The 26,261-nt window shown below is 32.4% G+C and overlaps 2 protein-coding genes and 2 long non-coding RNA genes across 4 annotated transcripts in view; 3 read left to right on the forward strand and 1 right to left on the reverse strand.

The window, feature by feature from the left end:
- Positions 1-1,920: 1,920 nt before the first annotated feature.
- Positions 1,921-4,286, reverse strand: LOC148171113 (hexamerin 70a-like). The gene is made up of 4 exons (XM_088041675.1): positions 4,222-4,286; positions 3,983-4,116; positions 3,093-3,932; positions 1,921-3,042 (listed from the first exon to the last, which is right to left on the reverse strand). Exons 1-4 carry the CDS (start codon positions 4,280-4,282, stop codon positions 1,993-1,995), a joined length of 2,085 nt encoding a protein of 694 aa, XP_087897801.1. The 5' UTR covers positions 4,283-4,286; the 3' UTR covers positions 1,921-1,992.
- A 2,803-nt stretch (positions 4,287-7,089) lies between these two features.
- LOC148171114 (hexamerin 70b-like) lies at positions 7,090-9,656 on the forward strand. The gene is made up of 5 exons (XM_088041382.1): positions 7,090-7,185; positions 7,237-7,367; positions 7,418-8,260; positions 8,310-9,091; positions 9,151-9,656. Exons 1-5 carry the CDS (start codon positions 7,125-7,127, stop codon positions 9,593-9,595), a joined length of 2,262 nt encoding a protein of 753 aa, XP_087897508.1. The 5' UTR covers positions 7,090-7,124; the 3' UTR covers positions 9,596-9,656.
- A 2,403-nt stretch (positions 9,657-12,059) lies between these two features.
- Positions 12,060-24,273, forward strand: LOC148171115 (uncharacterized). The gene is made up of 2 exons (XR_015770335.1): positions 12,060-12,197; positions 24,147-24,273. It is a non-coding gene; the product is annotated as an uncharacterized LOC148171115 (long non-coding RNA).
- LOC148171116 (uncharacterized) overlaps positions 24,225-26,261 on the forward strand; it is a 36,778-nt gene continuing 34,741 nt past the window's right edge. Inside the window, exon 1 of the long non-coding RNA XR_015770333.1 lies at positions 24,225-24,315. This is a non-coding gene — a long non-coding RNA (uncharacterized LOC148171116). The remainder of the gene's footprint in view (positions 24,316-26,261) is intronic.

Consider the following 26,261-nt stretch of genomic DNA (forward strand, 5'->3'; position numbering starts at 1 on the left):
CGAGTTCAGAATCCATAAACGAACTCTCAGCCCAAGACTTTTCTTGTAATATTTTATTTTTAATCCATGAATTTCAATCAAAATAATTACTTAACCCGATAACCTCCAGCAGTAAAGATTATTTTTTTTATACAAATATTATGACAACTTCGCTGTGATAACCGTGACATGAATAATGTTTCGTCCCAACGACAAGATCTCCAAAACTTTACATTATGATAATACGATCCACCCCAAATCCTGTTTCTTATCAACTTCGCGTCTCTGTACTTCACTTTGATGGATCCTTTCTTTAATAAAAATCCTGCCAAGAAAATGTAAAGTTTTTTTTCACACTCTAAAACTAGATAAGTCGAGAAGAATAAATATGTGCGGAGATTCCCGTGTCTATTTTTCTTCATTTTTCAGGCGATGCGGTATAAATTGACTAATTTCAGTTGGGAAGTTGTTTGGTTCAGACGAAATAAACAAAATTTATAAAATGGTCGAGATGTCGGATTCTCGTCGTAATTTAGATAGAAGTGATAATTTGGAGCGGAATTTGACGTGTTGAGTTCTGTTTTGTGGGAAAATGACGGTCCGTGGGCGGGAAAATCAGGCTGGATTTTATGAAAAATTAACTCTTCTTTTATAAGCATAAGAAAAATACTTGTTTTTTCATTGTTTGCATTTTGTTTCAGAATTTTGTCTTTAGGTCAAATGTTCAAAATAATTAAAACTCATCGAAAATTGTAAAATGTTTTGGTTTATTTTAAAGTAAAGTAAAATTTCTAAAAAGTCTATCTTTTGATCTAAAGTTTGGCATTTGGCACAGCTGATAAGCAAGTTAAAATTAGTTAAATATCTAAACTTTAACGTTCTGGGATTAAAACTGTCAAAATTAAAGAAATTTATAAAAAATATGAAATGTTTTGTTATGTCCTCAAAAAAAAAATCCAAAAATTTTGGCACTTGCTTTAAAATTTTGAAATTTGTCATAGTTGACAAATAAGTCAAAATCAGTAAAATCTCTTAATTAATGCTTTCGGATTAAAACAGTCAAAATTATAGATATTCATCAAAAATTGTAAAATGTTTTTGTTTGTTTTAAAATATATTTTTTTAAAGTCTATCTTTTGATCTAAAATTTTGAAATGTGTCACAGTTGATAAACAAGTCAAAACCAGTAAAATCTCCAAGTTTCTCTGTTTTGGGAGTGAAAATGTCAAAATTAGAAAATTTTATTAAAAATTGTAAAATGTTTTTCTAGTTTGTTCTCAAAAAAAAATTCTAAAAATTTTGTCTCTTGGTTTAATTTTAAAATTTGGTACAGCTGATAAACAAGTTAAAATTAGTAAAATCTCCAAATTTCAATGTTTTGGGATTAAGACTGTCAAATTTATCGAAAATTGTAAAATGTGTTTGTTCATTTCAAAATCAAAATTTCTAAAAAGTCAATCTTTCGGTCTAAGATTTTGAAATTTGGTACAGTTGATAAACAAGTCAAAATTAGTAAAATCTCTAATTCACTATTTTAGAAATAAAACTCAAAATTAAAGAAATTTATCAAAAATTGTGAAATGTTTTGGTTCGTTTCAAAACAAAAATTTCTAAAGAGTCTATCTTTTGGTCTAAAATTTTAAAATATGGTACAATCGAAAAACAAGCTAAAATTAGTAAAATCTCCAAGTTGCACTATTTTGGGATTAAAACTGTCAAAATTAGAGAAATTTATTAAAATTAGTGAAATGTTTTGGTTCGTTCTCAAAAAAAAAATTAAAACTTTGTCTCTTGCTTTTAAATTTTAAAATTTGTGATAATTTGGAGCGGAAAATTATGCGTTGAGTTAAGTTTTGTAAATGGCAGTTTTGAGAATGACAGGAAAATGGGCTGGATATTATGAAAAATTTACTCTTTTTTTATAACCATAAAAAATACGTCTGTTCTTTCATAGTCTGCATTTAATTCAGAATTTCCCTTTACGTTGCGTTTATAAAATAACTACATTACAAATTACAAATGGTGTTGGGTGTGGTAATCGGCATGATGCCCATCATGGTAGATCTTCACGTCGTAGAAGTACGAGTTGGGGATTTCATAGAACACAGTCTCGTTGTAAACAGGGCGATCGAAAGGATAACCCATTGGGTAGGCATCGACGTACTGTTTACCAGAACCCACCATTGGTACAGAAGCGTGAGATTTGTACGGCAGCGATTTGGTTACCATAACGTAGAATTGGTAGGTGCTACCACTATGGGATCCCATTGGCAACATGTATCTTTGAGGATATCCGTACCAGAACTGGTCGTGGTGGAACTGGAAGTGCTCATTCTCATCATAAGCGCCCTTTGCCTTCTGGTGCATATCATAATAAGAGGTCCTATCGTGCATGTAATTGTAAATCTCTTCAGAGTTCCTCACAATCGTGTTCTCTCCACTGTGCAATTGGTACACAAAATGATCGAATTGGACGTAGTTAATCCAGTTTTCAGTCAAGTTAATGTAACGGCCGTACTCATCATATTTGGGCCCAAGGAAGACTTTCACCACAACCTCAGTGTCTTTGTCGGAGGTCACATGAACCTTGTAACTGAAGGGTTTGTGGTTGAGACGCTCCTGCGCCACGTGGACTTTGAAAGAGTCTTGCACGAATTCTTCAGGGGTGACGTACACGGCGTTGCTCAAATCGGCTTGGTAGTAGTCGAAATAGGTGACCAAAGGATCAACTTCAAAGTTGTGGACGTGGACGCCGTGGTAGATTAGATCGTGTTCGGAATAATGATGATGGTGTTGGTACTTGTAATGCACGAAGTACGTGATGAGTTTCTTGTACAATTGGTAGAACGCTGGGTCACGCAGAGATGTTTCGAAGTGCTCAAGAGCAGAGGGGTGGAGGTGGTGGTAGTTCAAGGGTTGGTAAGAGTACCCAAGGAGATGACGAGCAAAGACTTGGTACGCGCCGTAGTACTTGTAGTACGGAGAGTCTGGGTTTCCTTCGATGAGGTTACCAAGGATGTTGATGCCTTCATAGGAGAAAAGTTCGACTTTTTGGCCGGAGTGCTAAAATGTCTTCATTAATAAAAGTTTGATAGAAAGTTTAATAAACGTACCGTGAGAGCGAATCCACTGTCGATGACATCATGAATTCTTCTTTCGTAGTCTTGGACGTAAGTGTAGCTGTAGGCGTACTTGTTGGTACCGTACTTTTGTCCGTAGTTGTAGAAGTACTCGTATAAGTGAGCGAAGTTGGGTCTTGAGGGGAAGTGGAGTCCGTTGGGGTAGCACAACGAGGGGTGGTACCCAGTTTCGAAAGGTACTTCCCAGTCGAAACTATCAATTTCGCCAAAACCGTGCGAAAGACGTTCCAAGTAGTACCTCGCCAAGATTTGTTGGTACATGTAGTAGAAAACTTCACCACGGTGGTCGTGTTTCAGGTTGTACTCTTCACCGTGCATCCAGAAGGGGTAGTACAAGTTGTAGTAATAATAGAACGAATTTACACCAACATCTTCAGTGTAGTACGACAATGCTTGTTCCGGATGCAAGTTAAGATAATGTCCAGAGTAGTTAGCATAGATGGTTCTATCGTTGTAGTGACTTTCATGTCCGTAGTACATCTGTTTGTAATGTTGGGCCTTCTGGATCACAACATCACTGTAGAAATAGTGAGGATAGATCTCAAAGATTGGAGGAAGCGAGTAGTAGTAAGTGTCTGGACGATGGATCAAAGCAACGGAGAACGAGTAGACGAACATTCCTTCGTTGACATATTGACGAGCCCATACAGCTGTCTTGTAGAAAGTCTCGTAGTCATGGGCATGATAGAACAACTTAAACAAAGCAATAGCTTGTTTGAGATGCTCATGATGGAAGACCGAGAAGATTTCTCCACGGTGGAGGTACTTCTCTTGGTGCCAGTATTGGTACCACTCATGGACAGCCTCAGGGTTCTGCAAAACAAAATTTAATCCGTTGGTACGACTGTATTAATAAGTTTTACCGTGTAATAGTCGACATGGTCATGGGGGTGGAAGCTGTGTGCGATTTCTACATGATCCTTGTAGTAGCTGGGTTGGTTGATGTACTTGAATAGGCGCCAGATGTCCTTCTGCCTCTGGGAGAAGTTTCTGGTCTCTGTAAAAATAAAACAGTGTCACAAATATTGGATCAATGTTGCCTCGATGAAGATGTTACGTTTAATAAAAAGACATCAAAGCGGACATAAAAACTCCTACTTACCGACTGAAATCGCAGAAGCGGCGCAGAGACCCGCAAGTAATGCTACTACGAGAAATCTCATGTTGAGAGTTATTTTGGTTTGTTTCTGCTACCTTTTTATATTAGTTCAGATTTATCCCTGACCTCGGGAATGTGGATTTGATTATTGTGCCTAAGAGAGATAATTCTTTTATTGCAACATAGCGAAGATGTCATTTGTTTTTACTGGACACGACAAAGTTATTAATAGTGCAAATTAGCTTGAGATAAGTCTAAATAATTGATGAAAAATAAAAATAAAAGGTGAACTTGTAATTTTCGGAGCTTGGTGGAGGTCCTGGCCATCATTGACGTCACAAAGGAAATGTCATCAGTTTGAGTTTGAACAGTTAAGATAACATTCAGAACAGTCCAATTTAAAAAATTCAAAACGTTAAATAAATAACAAAATAAAATGTATTAGTATTTTAAAATGTTTCTTTCTATTTTTTATTTAGGTACATATTTTTTAAATGTTTTGTATTCGATTCTCAATTTTTAGTTTTTTAAACTTGTTTTAAAGTTTAATGGGCCTCAAATTTGCTTTTGAAATCGATGAGATTACTTTGTGTTTAAAAAATTAAATTTTTTGTTCGTATTCCTAATACTTCAGTTTTTGGCTCTAAGATTTTGAAATTTAACACAGTTAGTTGCTAAACAACTCAAAAATAGTAAACTCACCGAATTTGACCGTATTGGAATTAAAACTGGCAAAATTATAGGAATTTATTCAAAATTGTGGAATGATTTTTTTTCGTTTCGAAGAGACAATTTCTAAAAATTTAGGCTCTTGGTTTACGATTTTGAAATTTAACACAATTAATAAACAACTTAAATATAGTCAAATGACCAAATTTCACTGCTTTAGGATAAAAACTGTTAAAATTATAGAAATGAATCGAAAATTGTGGAATGTATTGGTTTGCTTCAAAGTAACAATCTCTAATGTCTCTAATCTCTTATGGCTTTTAGTTTAGGATTTTAAAATTTGGCACAGTTGATAAACAAGCCAAAATCAGTAAAATCTCCAAGATTTACAGTTTTGGGAAATAAATTGTCAAAATTAGAGAAATTTATCAAAAATTGTGAAATGATTTGGTTCGTCCTCAAAAAAAATTCTAAAAATGTTGTCTCTAAATTTAAAATTTTGAAATTCGGTACAGTCGATAAACAAATCAAAATTAGTAAGAATCTCTAAATTGCAATGTTTTGGGATAAAAACTGTCAAAATGATACAAATTTATTGAAAATTGTAAAATCTTTCTGTTTGATTCAAAATAAAAATTTTAAAAAGTCTATCTTTTGGTCTAAAATTTTGAAATTTGGCACAGCTAATAAACAAGTCAAAATTAGTAAAATCTCCAATAATGTTTTGAATTTAAAACTGTTAAAATGATAAAAATCTATTGAAAATTGTAAAATATTTTTCTCCGTTTCAAAATAAAAATAAATAATATATTAATTATGAATAATAAATAAGTCAAAATCAGTAAAACCTCTAAATTTCAATGCTTTCGGATCAAAACAGTCAAAATAATAGATATTATCTAATTATTATCTTATTATTAGATATTATCTTTTGGTCTAAAATTTTGAAAATTGGCACAAGTAATAAACAAGTCAAAATTTTCAAGGATTTGGGAATAAAACCGTCAAAATTAAAAAAAGTTATCAAAAATTGTAGTGGTTTGGTTCATTCTTAAAAAATATCTAAAAATGTTGTCTTTTGTTTTAAATTTTTGAAATTTGGCACAGTTGATAAACAAGTAACAACAAAATTAGTAATACAACCAAATTTCAATGTTTTGAGATTAAAACTGTCAAAATGATAAAAATTCATCTTAAATTGTAAAATTATTTTGTCTGCTGCAAAATAAAAATTTCTAAAAAAACTAACTTTCAGTCAAAAATTTTGAAATTTGGGAAAGTTGATAAACAAACCAAAATCAGTAAAATCTCGAATTTTCAATTCAAATTTTCAATGTTTAGTCAAAATGACAAAAATTTATCGAAAATTGTAAAAAGTTTATGTTCGTTTCAAAATAAATTTTTTTTAAAAGTTTACCTTTTGGTTTAAAATTTTAAAATCTGGCAGAGTTGATGAGCAAGTCAAATATAGCAAAACTTCCAAAATTCTCTGTTTTGGGATTAAAACTGCTAAACTTGCAGGATTTAATAGTTAGTGATAGACTTTCTCTAGTACGTCCAAAATAAAAAAAAATGTCATAAAAGTTTAATTTTACCACAAATCAAAAAAAATAAAATCATCAAATCAAGTTTCTTTACTTTTTAAAATACTTCGATTTTTGACGTTTTTGAAGCCTCTATTTGTTTTTTAAATTACTAAAAATAAATGGAATTTATAGGCACATAATTTTTTTTCTATTAATAGATTTAATACACATCCGTTTTATAAATAAAAAAAAGAGATAACAAAATTAAAATTCCATAACGATAAAACATATCTTCTTTACAAATTGGACTATGAAAGTGAAACCAATTTTTTATCGACTTTGTTTATCCTACATGCTCTTACATAATTTAAATCTCCAATTAATTGAATTATCAAAAGATGCGATGCATCTTATACAACGTAATTCACTTTAGTGTCCTCATTAAAAAGTCATATTCACTTTTAGCAAAAAGTTTTGATAACGACCGATAATTCCAATCACCCCTTGGAAACAAATTACTGTAAACATCTCACTGATAAGTGTAAAAAAAAATCCTTGTAAACAATTACGTAAATTGCTGTTTTGTATTTTTTGCTTAGGTGCATATGCGACAATTTTATCTTCGGGTCAGAAAGGGTAACTTTTAATTTAATATAAAAGGTGTTTAGTTCTTGGACAAATCATTCTCATCAGTTCGTTCTTACCAACAACATGAGATTCCTTTGGGTAGCTGTGCTCGTAGGCCTTTGCGCCGCTGGAAATTTCCCCAACAGTAAGACTCTTTCTTTTTTTTTAAATAACAGTTTTTAACATTTTTGTGCAGATGTACCTGACAATCAGAAGCAGAAGGAAATCTACCGCTTGTTCAAGTACATCAACCAGCCAAGTTACTACAAAGACTACGTGGAGATCTCGAAGACTTACAACTTCTACGAAAACAAGGCTCAGTACACTGTAAGTACCATGAAAAGAAAAGAAACGAAGAGTTAAGTTTTGTTGTTTAGAAACCAGAGGTCGTAGATGAGTTCTACAACTATTGGTACTATGGCAAGTTCCTCCAAAGAGGAGAAATCTTCTCCATCTTCCACAAGGAACACATCAAACAAGCCATCGCCCTCTTCAAGTTGTTCTACTACGCCAACACCTGGGAAACCTTCTACAAGACCGCCGTTTGGGCTAGAAACAATGTCAACGAAGGACTGTACCTCTACTCCGTCTCCGTTGCTTTGATCCACCGTCCAGACACTTACTACTACGCTTTGCCTCCAATCTACGAAGTCTACCCGTACTACTTCTACAGTACTGAAGTCATCCAGAAGGCTCAACACTACAAGCAGATGTACCATGGACAGTACGGCGCGCAGTACAACGGCAAGACCATCTATGCTAACTACTCCGGACACTACCTTAACTTGCACCCTGAGCAATCCATGTCGTACTTCACCGAAGATGTCGGCATCAACTCGTTCTACTACTACTACAACTTGTACTATCCATTCTGGATGAGCGGTGAAGAATTCAACTTGAAGTATGACAACCGTGGAGAACTCTTCTACTACATGTACCAACAAATCTTGGCGAGGTACTACTTGGAACGTCTGTCTAACGGTTTTGGCGAGATCCCATACTTCAACTGGGAAGTACCTTTCGAAACTGGATACTATCCTTCCTTGTCGTACCCCAATGGTGCTCAATTCCCCGTCAGGCCCAACTACGCTCACTTGTACGAGTACTTCTACAACTACGGACAAAAGTACGGTAACAACAAGTACGCCTACAGCTACACCTACGTCAAAGACTACGAAACTAGAATCCGCAACGCCATCGACAGTGGTTACGTTCTTACCGTAAGTACTTTTGGTGGTACTGAACCACAATCACAACGAATTGTTACAGAAATCCGGACAATACGTCGACCTCTTCTCCCAGGAGGGTCTAGACAGACTTGGCAACCTCGTCGAAGGAACCCCCGACTCCCCCTACTACAAGTACTACGGAGCCTACCAAGTCTTCGCCCGTCATTTGTTGGGTTACGCTTACCAACCCTTGAACTACCACAAACTGTACCCATCAGCCCTTGAACACTTCGAAACCTCCATGCGCGACCCCGCCTTCTACCAATTGTACAAGAAGCTCATCACCTACTTCTTCAGATACAAGGCTGAACACTACAAGTACTACACCGAACAAGACTTGGTCTTCGATGGTGTCGATGTCAAGAACGTTGAATTTGACCGCCTGGTCACCTACTTCGACTACGACTATGCTGATATCAGCAGCGCTGTGTACGTCACCCCTGAAGAATTCGTCCAAGACACCTTCAAAGTGCAAGTGGCCCAACAACGCCTCAACCACAAAGCTTTCACTTACAAGATCTACGTTGACTCTCAATCCGCCACTGATGCCGTCGTCAAAGTCTTCTTGGGACCTAAATATGATGAGTACGGTCGTTACATCAACTTGACCCAAAACTGGATGAACTTCGTTCAATTTGACCACTTCGTCTACAAGCTGAAGAGCGGACAAAACGTCATCAGCAGGAACTCCCGCGAAATCTACAACTACATGCACGACAGGACTTCTTACTACCAAGTCTACCAGAAGGTCATGGGTGTTGATTTGTACCAATGGTTCGGAAGCACCAAAGTTCCCCAATTCTGGTTTGGATTCCCACAAAGGTAACGTAAAACCTTGGCGAGAAGTACCAATAGTACTAACCTAACAATCTTTTTTACAGATACATGTTGCCTAAGGGATCTTACGGTGGCTTCCCTTACCAATTCTACGTCATCGTCAGCAAATACGTGCCTTTCAAGAGCCAACAAAACAACGAACTCTACGTTGGTACCGGATCTCAATACGTTGATGGTTACCCAATGGGCTATCCCTTCGACCGTCCAGTCTACTGGGAGAAATTCTTCTACACCATCCCCAACGCGTACTTCTATGAAGCCAAGATCTACCATAGAGATTCAGACGCTGTCAACTACTCCCAACAGGATTACTACACCAAACAACAAACTTACTCCCACAGCAACTACGCCGATGATGAACAGTACCAACAGTACTACAGTCCATCCAAGAGCAGTGGCAGCGGGCAGTACTACAACAACAAACAACACAGTTATGGTAGCAACTACCAACAACAAAACTACAATGACGAGTTTTATAACTTGTATTAAATGATGGAGTGATCGCTATGTGTGAAGGATTATTTGTTAAAATAAAAGCATTATGAATGAATTTTTTGTTTTTTCTTTCGTTATAAAAACGAGAAAAGTATTGGTGCAGCGAAAAAAAAAATTGGCGAAGAATAAAATGAAAGACAACAAATCAAAACGTCAACTGCAAAAGTGTTGATTTTTCAAATTCGCGGATTTACAAGTCAAAGTTTTGTTTTCTTTGGAATTTGACAGTTGAACAACCTCTTTTTACTACTGTTACTTAGTTTCTAAACACTTTAAATGCTTAAAGTCTTCAATTCCCACTTTTTTGACTACTTAACACTTTGAAATTTTGAATTTGATAAAGAGTTTGAATTTAGTTTCTTTTAAAGATTTAAATTTTGAATATTTATGATACACATTCTAAAATATTTTGATCTTTAAAGAATTAGATATTCTAAATATGTCTAAAATCTAATATTTTAATTTTTCGGTAGCATAGTTTTTTTAATTTTTAATGAAATCCTGATCTTCTTAAGATTTTTCAATTTTTTTATTTTTTAAAGTTTAGGTATTTCAAACACTTTTCAATACTTCTAATTCTAAAAACAGACGAAATTCTGAACATTCTTGAGATCTTGCAAAAGTCGTAAAAGTTTAAGATTCTAAGAAATTCTTTAGATATTTTAGAATTCTTACTTTTTTACGACTTTAATATCCTTTGGAATTTTTGAGATGTTTTAGACATTTTGTATATTTTTTTTAAATTTTTCCAAACTCTTCGAGTTTTCGAAATTTTATTGCTCCAATTTTCTATATTCTCTAAGCTTTCCAAATTGTTGACATATTCTAAATTCTTTAGATTCTTCAAAAATTAGATATCTACTTCTAAAATCTAAAATTTTAGAATTCTTTGAGCTTTATTAATTTTTTTTAATGTCTTTATGTATTTGAGACTTTTCCATGTGTTTCAGACTTTTAAAAACAGATCAAATTTTGCACATCCTTTAGATCTTGCAAAGTTGTAGAACCTTGAAATTTTTTTCGGTTTTTTATTTTTTTTAGACTTTTAACATCCTTTTTAGTCTCTTTACACTCTTTAGACCTCAAATATTCTTTCATTAGTTTTTAAACTTTAGTACTTTTTCTCTTTCGACTCTTTAGAGTTTTTAAACTATTTAGACTGTTTGGATTCGTTCGTCTTTTTGGACGCTTCAGACTCTTCAGACTCTTTAAACTCTTTAGACTCTAGATTTTTAATATTCTATACTAATATTCTATATTCTGTATTTAATATTTTTAAACTTTTAATCTCTTTAGATTTTTTGAATTCTTAGGATTTTTTCGTTTTTTTGGTTTTCACATACTTTAAATCTTCAAACTCTTCAGACTCTTCAGACTTTTTAAACTCTTTAGACTTTTTAAATCGCTGGCTCTTTAAACTCTTTAGATCTGTAATATTTTGTCTGTATTTTTAACATTTTTAGACTTTTTAGAGTTTTTATACTTTTTTTCTTAGACTCGTTACACTCTTTGAACTCTTTGGACTAATTCGTGTTTTTGGAATTTTTAGACGCTTCATAATTTTCAGACTGTTCAGAATTTTTGTTCTTTAGACTCAATAGACTTTTTACATTTTTTTTAGACACTTTAAATTTTAAACCGAAATTAGCTTAAAATGTGAAAACCCAAAGTTGTAAAAAATTTTTGGTTTCTTTTAAGATTTAGATTTAGATTTTGAGTTCATTAGATTTTATTTGGTTTGGATTTTACTTCTACAATTCTAAAATACCAATTTTGAGAAACAAATTTAATTTTTAAAAACTCAAAATCTCTTCACATTCTTAGATTTTTAAATTAATTAATAAAATTTAATTTATTAATTTTGAGAAGAAGTAGTAATATAAATTAAAATAAAAATCTGCTATTCTCAAAATTTAAAGTTAGAACTCTTAAAATGTTTCAAATTTTTTATATTTTTTTGAAAGATTTTTTTATCTTATCTTGAATTTGAAATTTTGGAATTTATTTTAAAATCGGGAACTTCATATCATTTAGTTTATACAGAAATGCTCAAATTTCTCAGTTTTTTGATGGTTTAACACTTATTTTATTTTTTTAAATTTTATTTATTTTTGTAGCAAATGCAATAAAAATCTGAGCTTATGAGCATTAAGAAATATTTATTTTTTCCAGAATAATATTAATTTAATTTAATAAATTTAATAAATACTTATTCGGTTTCTAGTACATTCTCAAACTTTCTTTAGATTGCTTAGTTCAACTCTGTTAATTTTATCTTGAGCGTCGTTTTATTTAAAATAAAACAATTCCGAACTAGCCCACGTCCTCCCAGTAATTAATGAACTGTAAATAATATTTCTTCGGTGGTAGTTTTCTGAAGAAGCGCTATAAGTGGCACGCCCCTTCTATTTGTCAGATCGATGTAGAAGGACGTGGTAGACTACTGAACTCCATTGCTAACATGATGCTGCCAGTCGTCGCGACGCTTTCCCACCGTTCGCGTTGTCTCCAGTCTTCGCATGTGCGCGTTTACGAAGTTTCCACGGAACTGTGTTACCAACTTTCTCAAGGAACTCCAATAATTTTCACAATTACGGTAATGAACCGTTTCAACTAATTTCACACAGTAAAAAGTTAGAAAAGTTTTTATAAAAATGGTGGATGCGCCGGGCCAAACTAATCAGTTTATTAATCAGGTCAGTGCAGCGGGAATTTGCATCAAGTAAGAACTCGAGGAAGGTTTATAAATAATTCATGCTCAATTGTTGAGTGCGGTTTGATGTTCTTCGGAATGAAATGGTAAAAAAAGTGTCGTAAAATGGGAGATATCGTTACGATAAGATTGGACTGCACGAAAACTGTCCATTTTGCCTCATTCTCTTGATAAACCCACAACGAATTATATGAATTATAAATCGATGACCGAAATAACAAATCGATACGATCGTTAGGCGTGATTCTCAAGTTGGGTGAAATAAAAACGTTCGGATTTGCTATATGGTGGTTAAATTGAAGGTAATTGCAAATAAATGGAGTTCAAACAGGAATAAATGTGCAGTGAAATTGAGTTATTTTATACACATTTGATCAAAAAATTATCAAAGATTTTTATAGTCCAGCAAACAATTTGTATTAAAATGAAGCGGAATTTTTCATAATCACACTAATTACTTTAAATAGCAAATAAAATCTTGTCATTATGGTAAATAGCTGATTTAAATAAACATAAATGCAATCCACAAATGAATTAATTTGATGCGGCTAATTTTAGAATGCAATTTATTTTTAAACAGATATTACATGATTTATTGTCACACTGCCGAACACTTGTATCGCTTTGAAATGAATGACATTTCTGCAAATGATGGTCAATTGGATATTTACTACAAAAGAGGTTTTGCTGATTGAATTTACATCAATCAATTGGTTGTATTCAGGGTCTAAATAAATTATTTATAGGTTGTAATATAAAATTAATTGTTTCGAAATTGGAAAAGTTTTCGTGGCGATAATCTTTCTGTGAATTTTGTTCAGTTTAGTATTTAATTGGATCAAAATGTTTTTATTTTTAGTAATGAAAATGCGGCGTTTATAATTCGGTTTAGTCCCATTTTCAGTGTGTTTAACTTTTCGGCGTTTATTTTGCGTTTTGTTTTCATTTTGGTATAAATGCTTTTCATTCCAGTTAAAATTCTGTAATTTAGTTTGGTTAAAGAAGGAATTAAAAGTGGTGGAACCTGAAAATTTCATGTCAATAAGCCAAAATTGACATAATTAAAAAGATGAATCTAAAAGTTTTTTTTATAAAAACAAGAAACATTTTTTTGACGATTCTAAAACAGAAATTTATTAAATCTTTTCTACTGCAGGTAAAATTCTGTAATTAAGCACAATTAAAGAGAAAAGCAAAAATGGTAAATACTGAAAATTTGAAGTCAATAACCTAAAACTTGACAGTTTAAGAAGAATAAATTCAAAACGTTTCGTAATAAAAATAGAAAGCAATTTTTTGTCGAACTTTAAACAAACATTTTTGAAATTTTTGAAATGTTTTACTAAAAATTATACAATTTGGTGAATTTAATCAAGAAATTGAAAAAAGTAGATCTTGAAAATTTCAAGTCAATATTCCAAAAAATTGATAAATTTTGAAGGATAAATTCAAAACTTCTTCATACAAATAGGATTCCAATTTCTTGCAATTCTAAAACATAAATTTCTTAAACTTTTTCTACTGCAGTTAAAATTTTGTAATTTTGGACATTTAAAGAAAAAATTAAAAGTGGTAAGTCCTACAAATTTAAAGTGGGTAACACAAAAAATGACAAAATTAGAAGATTTTTAAATATGTATTTAAAAAAGACAAAATATTTGTCGACACAAAAATAAAAATCTTTTTAACTTAACTAAATGTAATAGTTTCAATGTGTTTATTGTAAAAATTGCAAGCTAAAATTGGTGAAATTTTCAAATCGATAACCTTAAAAATAACTTATTTAATAGACAAAAAAGTTTATTTTTCATAGACAAAACTACATCTAGATCTAGATATTTAATTTAAAATTTTCCTCCATTGTGTGTATGCTTTTAATCTCCTTAATAAGCTTTAAACTTTACAAATTTTAGATATTTTAGTCTGAAATAATATTTAGTTTAGCATGCTCCATCTTGATTCTTCAGCATCTATAAATCCTCAATATTCTATAAATGTTAAATTGCTTTTCCAATCTTTCGAGTTTTCTATTTACTAAGAAAAATTAAACTGAATACAAAACGTAAAATCCTAATATTGAATGCATAATTTTGTAGAAGTTCACTCAACCGAAAAATGAATAATTCAATTTCTAGACATTTATTTCTTGTTTGTCTCTTAGCCACTAGCAATTTTCCAGTTTAAATTATTTTTTTAATTATCTACACATTGCAGCATAAATTAAAACTGCACAGGATTATTAGCAATTATTAAATTTTCACGGCGCATCCACCATTTTTATCAGAGTTTCTTTAGCTAGTCCAATTAAAGATGTTAAATTCAAATACTAAACTATTTAATTAAACTCGACCACTCCAACATGTTACAAATTCATTTCCATTCCTTTTTGACATTCGTTTTAGCTACGGTATTTTTTATCCGCTTCCGACTCATTTAACAGAATTAATTCTAAAAAAGCTTGGTACAGATGAGCTTATCATATTTCATTTAGCAGAATGGAGGTTTCTCTACTAATTGAAAAGTGCAGCTCGCCCAAGTTTTAATCTACTAATGTTGTTTCGGGAAGTACAATCAGAACCAGTTTAGATAAGCTAATCAAGCATTAATTTTGGAGACAATACAAGCGTTATCCTGTTGAGATTAATTACATTGACGGATTTTGATAACGCGGTGTTTCTATTACTTTTTCTGTGGTTTTCAATTGGTAACTTTCCTTTCACATGTTCCGATTCCGGCAATCGAATTATGATAATACCGCTCCCTGCAATAGCAACCAATTCCAATTACTTCCACCTACCATTCGTGCTAATGAAACTGGTCATTGCTTCACACTCACCTTTATTGCAAGAGTTCTACAACTTTAATGTCTTCGTTTTTCCTTAATAAGTGTGACCTTTTCGTATTTTTTGTCAACACTCAGTATCACGGTTCTTATTTCATTTTCACCTGGAGACGATGAAAAATTGTAGCCGGAATTAGATTGGAGTAAAAGTGACACAGGTGATATATTAAAATTAAAAAGTTTTCGTCAATTTTAAAAATTGTGGTTGGCACTTTCGGTCGTTTTTACGAAAGAGAATCTAATTTAATGTGTGAACTGACTGTGAAGCACAGAGACAAATGAAGCCTTTTAGCTTTATCTTATTCATGGAACGTGCTTTGCAAGAAATTGGTTCAAAAGGTGGATTTGTATGAATAATTAAACCAATGTTAAGTTAAAGAAGACTTTTGCGTCTGCATTCTCGGATTCATGCGTTTGTAATAAATTAATATTGCGGATTTGGAGATGAAAATTTTGAGAATCTTAGATTAGTTATTTATATTACAAGTGGGATATAAGCATCATTATAAAATGAGTGCGATGAGTTAACTCGAGCTCAGGGTAAGAGAATAGATATAATTATTGATAACGATGCCCAATTGTAATGTACAACGTTTTATCTACGCCTGCAACATTTTTTAATCTCAAATTTATCTTCACTTTTTCTTCCCTGATTAATTCATTTTTTATTTTGTTTATCGACTTTTTTTAAAAAGTGAAACTTTTTTAGACATAAGTTTCAACGTTGATCGTTAAATTTTTAATCTTAATATCTGAAAAATCTGGCAGTCTTTGAAGTAAAATTGAAATTTGAGTTTTATTATGGCCAAAGTCCGAAAGACTTATTATATTAATATTTGGAACAATCATGAAGTATTTTAGCTTATTTAAGTAAATTTTTACACTAAATCTGAAACTGTGCTCAAAATTGCCTTAGGTAAAAAATAACTAAGTTAAAACCGATTGAAATTTCAGGTTTTGCCAAATGGTCAATGTTCAATTGATTTACAATTATGCTAATATTTTATTTATTTGTAGACCAAATATGAAGTATTTTGACTCATTTGAAGTAAATTTTTACGCTGAATCCAAACCTGTGTTTAAAATTGCCACAGGTAAAAAAATAACTGAGTTAGAAGCGATTAAAATTTCGATATATCGCCAAATAGCCAAATCCCAAAAAACTTAAAATTATGTCATTATCTAGTTTATTAGTCGAGCAAATAAAAAGTATTTTGACTTATTTTAAGCAAATTTTTACAATGAATTCAAAGTTAGGCTCAAAATTGCTTTCAATCAAACAGTAATTTAGTTAGAAGCAATTGAAATTTATATAAATAAACAAATAAATCAATAAAATGTAATAAAATAAATAGTAAATTGTTCAATAAGCGAGCAATGCTACGTATTTCCCACAAGTATCAGTATTCGTGCGAGTGGGTCAGTTCATACTAATGAGAAACAAACATTTCACGCGAGTTTTACACTATACTTTTTCTTGCAGCTACAGCAACGAATGTGGATTGAAAAAGCTGTGCACAATTTATTGTCTGCTTTATATTTACTTATAGATTCGAGTTTAAATTTTATATTTTAGAGCAAAGAGAAGCGCTGCACTGTGTTAACCCAGAAGATAAACACGCTCGCATAAATCCCAGTTTGGTTAACCCGTTTACGTAAATAATTAGGCTTCATCCCGCCTAAAAACTCCTCTATTTACGAACATTACCCAATTTGTCCCCTGTGTGTAAATTCCCGGAACAGCTCCCGTTCGTAAATTTCTGGAATCAGAGCGTTCCAGGAAAAAACCGGTTTATTGATTGTATAATTAGCTTAATTCATAATTCAGAACAATCCCACGTGTATAAAATCAAGCGTCGGTCGTCACACTGACGTCTTTTGTATTATTTCAGAAACATTGCATTTTTACGATTCCGAAAATAACTCTAATCTAGCCACGAAAAGCTCCGGAACGAGTTGGTAAATATTCCGGGAACTTTGGACGAGCATAGAGAACACGGTTATTAGTAATAAAATTAAACGAGAAAAAAAATCCGGTCACGTTTTATACGTACAAAGCACTAAATGAATGAGTCGTGCTTTTGTTGTTTATCAACTGGGAGGCTTTCAAGGACTTGGCGGAATAATAATGGGGTAAGTACTTGAGATTTGAAAAATGGGGGCGCTGTCATTCTTAATCGGGAAAAGTTGCTAATTGGAATTGAGTGCCTTAACTACTCCCGGATTGCAGTTTGATGTATAATTAGGTAAAGAAAAGCAGAGCAAGGTAGTTTCCTGGAAGTTTAGAAAGTTAGTTTTAGAATAATAGCACTGTGGTGAGCTTTTCTGGAACATTTATTTTAAAAGCAATGAGAAGTGCACTTAAGTATGTAATTAAGGGAGAGCATAACTTAATTGAAAATTTACTACGGAAATTATGGAGAGATTTTACTTAGTTTGCTGTTTGTTAATTACAAAAGTTCACTGTTTTAAAACAATAAAATTAACAATCATTAAAAGTGACCTACTTGAAGTTTACAGAAATAGAACAAGGACCTTGTCCTTACACTAATCTCCAACAGATTATAGCTTAGCAAAATTGCAATGCCTGGAAGCTGATCATATCTTCGTCGTAAAGAATAACTTTTATGGTTTTGAATTTGTACAGTTGCAGTTTTTGTTCGATCGCGGTGACGACGTGGTTTTACTCTATAAATATAAAAATAAATTTTTATTCTACAAAATTCTTCCACTTCTGCCGGGATCAACAATTTTTTTCCACGATTTTGAATACAATGTACTACATTGTGCACGGTTCTTATATTCCACACTCGTTGCTGTGGCAACGGTAGTCGCCTAGCAACGCCTTGGCAACGCATAGCAACGTGGTAAATACACACAAACAGTGATATTAGTTATGGTGTTGCAGTCGTAGAAAAAGTGTAGTGTGGAACTTTCACGGAATATCTATTTCTCATTCGTCTGAGAAAATATCGCCACGATCGTAAACAGAAGTTTAAAACTCAATTTTTTAGGCGTCTGCCTAGCGCGTCATAAATTGTCCCGTTTGAAAGTAACAACAAATTTTAACAAAGTTCTAATTGAACAGCTTAACGGGGATTGATAAATTAGTCGCAAACATTTTAAATTTGTATCTTCAGTCTTAATTCTGAGCACTCTTTATTATTCCAATTAGAGTTTGAAAGTTTGCAGCTTAATTTTAAAGTTGGCAAAAGCGCACTTTTTGTTCGAATAAATCATTACGAATCTCTAATATTTTATTACAGTTCGTCCCACTCGTATAAGTGACAGACATAAATTGAGTATCATTTTATAACCACGAGCTAAATTCGATGCAAAAATATGGAAATGAAACATGTCGCATATCCTGTTCTATGAATAAAAAACAATTTCCCGGCTGATGATCAGATCGAACTGGTTTACGACTAAATGCAGATCCTGCAGCGTTTATTTTGCCGCAGAATCGATTTACCAAAATACCAAATAATTTTAATATTAATATTGAAGAATCTGTATTAATTGCAGTTCTGCAGCAAAATGCATAATTTATTCTCCACTCGGTGTAAGGGAACTAAAATTTACGCCCCGTTTCCATATTTATGATAAAGTGATAAAAGTAAAACGTTATTGGTTTAGGTACATGGAAAATGTTTTTGTTGTTCCATCAAATGGCTTCGTTATGGATGTCGGCGAAAATCTTTTAGCAAAACATTTTTGCCTCATGTTCACCTTGATTGAATTACCGCAAATTTCAACAAACTTTGAGAAATTTGAGTCTAAATCAATATTAGGGGAACTTTTCGGTTGGGATTGTAACTGATCATGTTGACGCAAAGAAACTATTCACTTCAGATGTGGTGAGGAGGAGATTAGCGGCGAGCGCAGCGAGCCGCGGTATTTACTAAATTTAATTACACTTGTAAACAAATTTAGAGGGGTTTGCTCTATCAGGTCCGGCTTCAGACATATTCTTGAAAAGTTATGTTTAGATTTAATTTTACAAAAATTTGTTTTTTTCAGATTTTCTTGAAAAGTTGAAAAGTTATGAATATGTTCGAAGATGTTTTGGAAAGCATATTAAATTAGCTCTAAAAACTTATTGCTGGGGTTAGTACTTCTCATATTTCTTCAAATTTTATTGTCATAACTTAAAAACTAACAAAGAAAACAAATTTTAATAAAAAAACGTCTACAACTTTTAATTCATCTTAAAAAAAATTCTAAAATCTATAATTTTTGTTTTAAAATTTTGCACTTTCGCATATTTAATAAATACTTTAGAAGTAGTAACTTCCTCAAATTTCATTGTCAAAACTTAAAATCTAACAAAGATACGAATTTTAATAACAAAAGTTGAAAATATTTGGTACGTCCTAAAATAAAATTTTCTAAAATCTTTGTTTCTTGTTTTAAAATTTTGCACTTTAACATAGGTAATAAACACATTCGAAGTAAAAACTTGCAAAAATCTCATTGTCATAATTTAAAAACTAAAAAAGATACGAATTTTAATAGCAAAAGTTGAAAGTTTTTGGTTCGTTCTATAATAAAATTTTCTAAAATCTCTATTTCTTATTCTAAAATTTTGCACTTTAGCATAGTTCATGAACACATTAGAAGTAATAACTTATCCAAATTTTATTGACATAACTTAAAAACTAACAAAAAAAAAATTTTTTGTTTTAAAATTTTGCATTTTGGCATTGAAAGAAACGCTAACAAAACCAAAAAAATTAAAGTTTACTCAAAAAAAACTCATTTTACAAAAATCTCAGAGATCTGATGGAGCAAAACGAACTTCGAATTCAAAATCAGAAGACAATTCCACTTCAGAACTGACTTTCCACGTACAAATTCCGTCCATTGAGCATCGAAAATCTCTTAAACGTATTCATCGAGGAATCAAACAAAGAGATGTCTCGCTGTTTAATTAACATCCACGAACGTGAACAGTTTTAAATACCAGCAAAAGTAGTTTTATGGCGACAAACGAAATAAAGCTAAATGCGCATATTTAAATTTTCACGTTGCTTTTAATTTTCGCTCGTTCTCGAAAATGAAGCTTGTAATTCCAAAATGAATACGCAACAGTGGCTCTTGTAATTAACACAAGTTTCGTCGGAAATGGGTAATGAAAAAGCCATTTGTTGTATGTTTGCACGTTTGCATTAATTGTGCGGAATGAAACAATTACTCTGGAATTTATTTAATAAACAGGAAAATTCATAAAGTGCAACTTCTTTGAGCATTTTCATACCTGTATGAAAAACGAAGAGTATCAAGATTTCTCTTTGTAAGACGACGGAGTAGTGATTAATAATTAACTACTTAATTAAATTAGATTTGCAAAGTTTGTTCTGCAAGAGACTGCGATCAATAACACGATCTTGGAGGTGAAATACATCCAAATACACTTTGGGAGAAAATGGTGGATGCGCCGGGTTTATAAAATTTGTCTTTTATCCTTTGATATTTCTTTATAAACGAACTTTTAGCTATAAGAAATAGCTGTTATTTCTTCTGGCTCGCTTCGTTTCATTGGTATAAAAGAGAATTTTCAAACAACAAAATAACTTATGCGTGGACTTGGAAATAAATTCGGAAATCGATGAAGAAAACGTGATGCGAGGCAATTATTGAATAACAGACAATCAGTGAAGACCTTGACGTAAAGGCTTACTTATTATTTATTTTAGTTATACACAAAACATAAATTCCAGAGGATCTGAAGCTAATATAAAATAAACTAGAGGCAGTTTGGATAATAATTTTTTTTTTAAATCTTTGATATCTGATTACTCAGACTTTTCTACAGCTGCAGAAATACAAATAAATATACAATAAACACTCCTTTTGCTTCAATTTCTGTCTCCCTTATTAAAAGTTCTTGAAAAACGCTCTGGGAGTCATAAACAATCGCCACATTTCCTACAATTACAAAATTTATAGACGTAACTTCAGCGAAAAAACTTCATATCTTCTGCCAGCGCAGCCAGAAGTTCTTTGCTGTACTCGCTAATTGGATTCAGAACTTCTCATGGTGTTACAATGCTCCGAATAGTATTTCAACAGACTGAGAAAACTCATAAACACGCTAAAACACGATGACAAACATCTTTGCTATTCTTGAAACTTATTATTGACGTGATGCGAATGGAATAAATCTCAGACAATGTAGTGAGAAAACTGGCCACAGTTCGTGCAAAAACATGAGCATTCTCTAGATTAGTTTCATTACGTTTTCTTGACAAGCTCGTTAGAAAATAGACGAATAAACGTGACTGTAACCGAAATTTATTGTTAAATTACAACACTATTTGATTAGAGTGAGATAAATGGTTTTATTTGCTCCAAGGGTAGACATTTTCGCTTGTAATTTATAGGGTGAGAATCATTAGTTTTGCTTAGAAGGTTCGGGGGCCACTTTTTGTATTACGTAATAACCAAAACTAGCTTAAATATTAACAGTAATTATATACCAAAAAAAAAGATTTAAATTCACAATTATTTGCCCAATCCAAATCCAGTGCTACTTTTTTCAAACTCTCAAATTTCATCGTTTTACCCCCAAGTTCTGTCAAAACTCAAATTTCAAAAATCCCGCGCTAGAGCTCAACTTAGGCGGCCGCGGAACACTCTGTCGGTAAGTCGGTAAGTCGCAAGTGGTGTGATTCAAAGTGCCGGTGTTCTAATTCTTCGTAAAAACACAATTTTAAGTGTTCAGGCCGGAATTTTAAGTGTTCACAACATTTGTGGAAGTGTTTTAAGTGTTTTGAGCGGTGTTTCCAGACTCAAGACCCGAAATTCAGGTAATTTTCGCGATTTTTCTACTGGGAAGCCGACGAATTTATTTTACCAACTCGGGGGAGTTTGTTTAGCTCAAACTAATGTCTGTCGTTTTATTTTCAAGTTTTCTGTTTGAACAGCACCAGTTTTATCGATTTATTGAATTATTTCGAATTCCAAAAGCGCAGTTCGTGAATTTTCCTAACCTATGATCATAGTGCGGGGCTGTCATTTTTTCAGCGCATTCTAGTCTGCATTAATTTGATCAAAAAGGCACTCATAAAGTGGTTTTTACTTGCTCATTTCAGTTGGATAAAGCACTTTATTATTCTCTGGACTAGAGATATAAAGTAATGTCACATTTCCATGACAACGCAGGCATGGCTTTCTAAATATTAAAAATTTGTTACTGCTGTTACTTCTGTCAGAGGCTTTAGATAAAGTGTTGTATAAAACTCGAGTAAAATGGCATTTTGTTCTCTTCAAAAATCTTGTTATATGCCTCATTTTAGTTGTCTTTGTTACATAACTTCTTGCATAATGAAACAATGGGTTATACAATACACAAATTATTCAACTAGTTACATACTGAAGCTACATTACGCTTATTTTTCATTATACAACTCATTTGGATGACAATATGTAAAAAAAACGTAGTGCGTCTGTCAAATCTGTCAAGTTATCGTGGTGGAACTTTGTCGAATTTCCCATAAGAGGTCCTTAAGGCCCTTAAGGTTTGGTGAAAGTTTCAGAAACATACTGTATGATTGGTTACTTTTTAAGCATCCAAAAAGACACTGTTTTTTTGTCCTTAAATTAAAAAGCAAAGTTATATAACCAAGGATACCTACATCTCAAGCAGGGAGGAAAACCATATTGTATCATTTTTAACATAGGGAGGAAAGAATTGCAACCAACAGACGCTTTGGATAAAATCTTGTATTATACTCGAATATAATGGCATTTTGAACAAAATGTGTCATTTTACTCTTGTAATAACACTGGTCTGCAACGAAATCCTCCTTCAATTTCCTTCAAATAAAATATGATAAATATGAAGGGTTTAGGGTGCTAATTATAGATTTGCTTTTATTTTTTTTTGCTATCACGTCTGCATTTTTCGTAATTTGTATTTTAAAGATTCTCACGTTGCTACGAAAACAAAGCTATTAAGCATTTTGTGTCGAAATGGGATATTATAGCATTGAAAAAGACTGCGGAAATAGCCGAAATAGCTCTGTTACAAAGAGCAAATTAGGAAAAATACTATAAAAAACTCGTTCATGCTTTGTCGCTAGTTTCATTCATTTGGATTGTTGCCATAAATTTTGCCTTATGAAACTCGGTGTTTTTAGGTAATATACTATTTTTAAATATTTTTTTTGTGTCTTGAAACGAGCATTTCTTTAGTTATTGAATTTATTATTTGAATTTAGAGCAAAATATGAGTTTTATTTAAAAAAAAATATTCCTCCTCAATAACTATACGTGTTACATGTTTTTTTGTTATATTGTGTGATTCATTAAATTTTGGAATGGAAGAATGGAAATTTAATGAATCACACGATATATCTTTATTCAGGAGCATTAAATCTATAAAAAATATGCGTAATAAATAGAAGGAACTACAGCTCAAGGGTCTTCTAGTCCTTAAACGAAAGACAAAAAGTACAAATTTATTTACCAGTCCACGGATTGGATTGCCGTCAATTTACGCAACACTTTGTACAATTCTTTATGAAAAGCCGGAGAATAATTTTAGAAGCAGACGAAGCAAAATTTTTAATCTTCTCTGTGTGGTTTATGTAAAATCCGAAATTGAGATATTTGCATGATAAAAGTTGTAATATCCTCCGTTGGAATTCTATGTTTGAACCTGATAATAGGTAATTACGGGACAAATAACGTGAGCGGTGTTACTGAAATATTTTTTTCCTGCATCTCCTTCATCATGTTTGTGCCAATTCCAATAGTCTATGTTAGTGTCACAGGCTTTTACCGGATATTTTATCCCTGTCGAGATTGGCAAACAGAAGAAATTCCGTAGGCGTCGAGGACACAAAGACACTGAGAATTTCTCGCTGTTAAATAGCCCGTGGAAGTAATTAAACCTCGTCTAAATACGTTACGAAATGAAATTTTCCAATTTATTTAGCCACCCTTTTTCCCAACGTAGCAAATTAATAGAAGCGAAACTTTTTCAGATGAATATTAAACGGATTACGGTGCAAATCTACTTAAGTTAAAACAATTCAAGATGGAAGAAAAGAAACAGTATTCAGCATTGACGATCGACCGGGCCGCTTTCCTCCTCCTGCGTGTCAAAAAAGCGTTTAAGAAGAAGAAATTGCAGAGAAAGGAACGGGAGAGAAGGTAAGTGGATTATCGTACTTGGTCAAACTGATTGATCGCATGGAACTTGATGACGTTAAAGGGTTGCGATTTTTTACGAAATATTGCGGGCGGTGGAGCGGATAACTGTAGTTTATGGGTAGATAATTCGCTCAAAGCGAGGAATAAAACTGAAGGTGAATGCTGCTCTCAAGCATAATTTCACAACAAACGCTGAGAAAGAAGCGAATTTATATTTTTTACACGACGAGTTATGTGTGGGCTAATAAATATTTAGTGCTATTGATTACAATTTGCCTGACGTGAAGGGTAACATCTCATTTTAAATTGATTGATTGATCTGGAGTTATAAATAAATGCTGCAGAAAAACGTTTCTAATATCACAATGGAAACTTTGGACGGAATTTTTACTTTAGCAGTCGTTTCTAAAGTTGAATTGTCGATTTTTTTCGGTTTTCAGTATTTCTAAATCCAGGCTTCAGATTTGAAAACAGAAGACCATTTCACTTTCGAAATGACTTTCCGCTTTTCCAGTACGATTTTATTCGTTTTAATTTGTTTTTCCGCATAAATACGTCTTTTAATCATAGATTTAATTATTTAAATGAGATTTGCGTTGGCGCACCCGCGACCTGGAATTAAAATTTAATTAAAGGAATATGAGATTACAGTTTTCTTTACTTCGCATTCTTGTCTTGTTTTTGTGTTATTCTATGAAAGACAAGTGGCAAGTGACTCCTAATAATTGTTCGTTCATCTGAATAAACATTACCGTCACTTCCTAAGCTCCCGCTATAGACAAGAAAGGCTTATAAATATTAATAACTCCTTTAATCAAGCGGAATTATCGTAAAGCCTCTTTTGTTGTGTTAAAAATTGAAGCTTTATAAAATCCCGGAATTTCTGGCTCGGGAATAGTTTGATGTGATGTAAAGTCGGAATTAATTAAAACTTTCGTTTGGAGGAGAGTCAGTGAGTCAGTTTTTGGCCTAATTTTAAATTTAATCGATACTTAATCATACAAACATCCCTCATCGTGGATGCTACCCTCTCACGTTTCTAGACCTAATCGAATCATCCTTAAAATAGCTTCTCATTATAGAATGGTGAATTTATTGATCCATAAAATTTGATGACATAAGATACGAGATTAAAAGATTTCGATCTGTGTGTTATTTTAGGTACTCATATTTCGAATTATAAATTATTTTGCATCAGAGTTTTTTTTGAGCACCGGAAATTGGAAGTGCAGAATTCTTGGAAACCAATTTCTTTACAGCGGTGCATTTAATTAAATCCTTTTGCCGTCTTTAAAGAACCTTCGCGAATCTAATAATGAAATTACATAGTTTAAGGAAGGAATTCTATATTTGGCCAAACGAGTTGGTTTGAATGGGTCAACGTTTGTCCAGTGTCCGCTTTCATTTAAACGAGATTTAATTATTTGGGGAATAACAAGAAATTTGGTGAATGCGCCATTGCTGTAGAGTTAGAAATATTTTAGTGTTGAACGTAGAAGTTGTAACAAGTTTAATGCGCTCCACTTTTTTTATGACCAGTAATATTAGTATGTAATCATGTGAAAATGCGAAAAATATAAAGAATTTATTGCTAAATTTACGAAAATATCAAGATTAAACATCAAATTAAGAAAAATAAATTGTACCGTGAATAAGAAAAAGTTCTACAATTTCATTCAAATAAAAATTTGTATCTGTGGTTGTGCTAGCGTCACGGGATGAAATTTGGAAAAGTTGCTACTTTGAACTAGTTTTTTAACTGTACCAAATTTCAAAATTCTGGAGTTACCGATTCAGATTTTGGAAATTTTTATTTTTAGGACGAACCCAAAAGTATATCTTTGGTTTTGTTAGCTCTACAGCGTTGAAACTTGCGGAGGTTGCTATTTTTAACTCATTTATTAACTGCACCAAATTTCAAAATACTGACGCAACAGACTTAGATT

Source organism: Gnatocerus cornutus, chromosome 7 (genome assembly GCF_029298725.1).
Source record: "Gnatocerus cornutus isolate USDA-ARS CGAHR chromosome 7, icGnaCorn1.1, whole genome shotgun sequence".
Lineage (NCBI taxonomy): Eukaryota > Metazoa > Arthropoda > Insecta > Coleoptera > Tenebrionidae > Gnatocerus > Gnatocerus cornutus.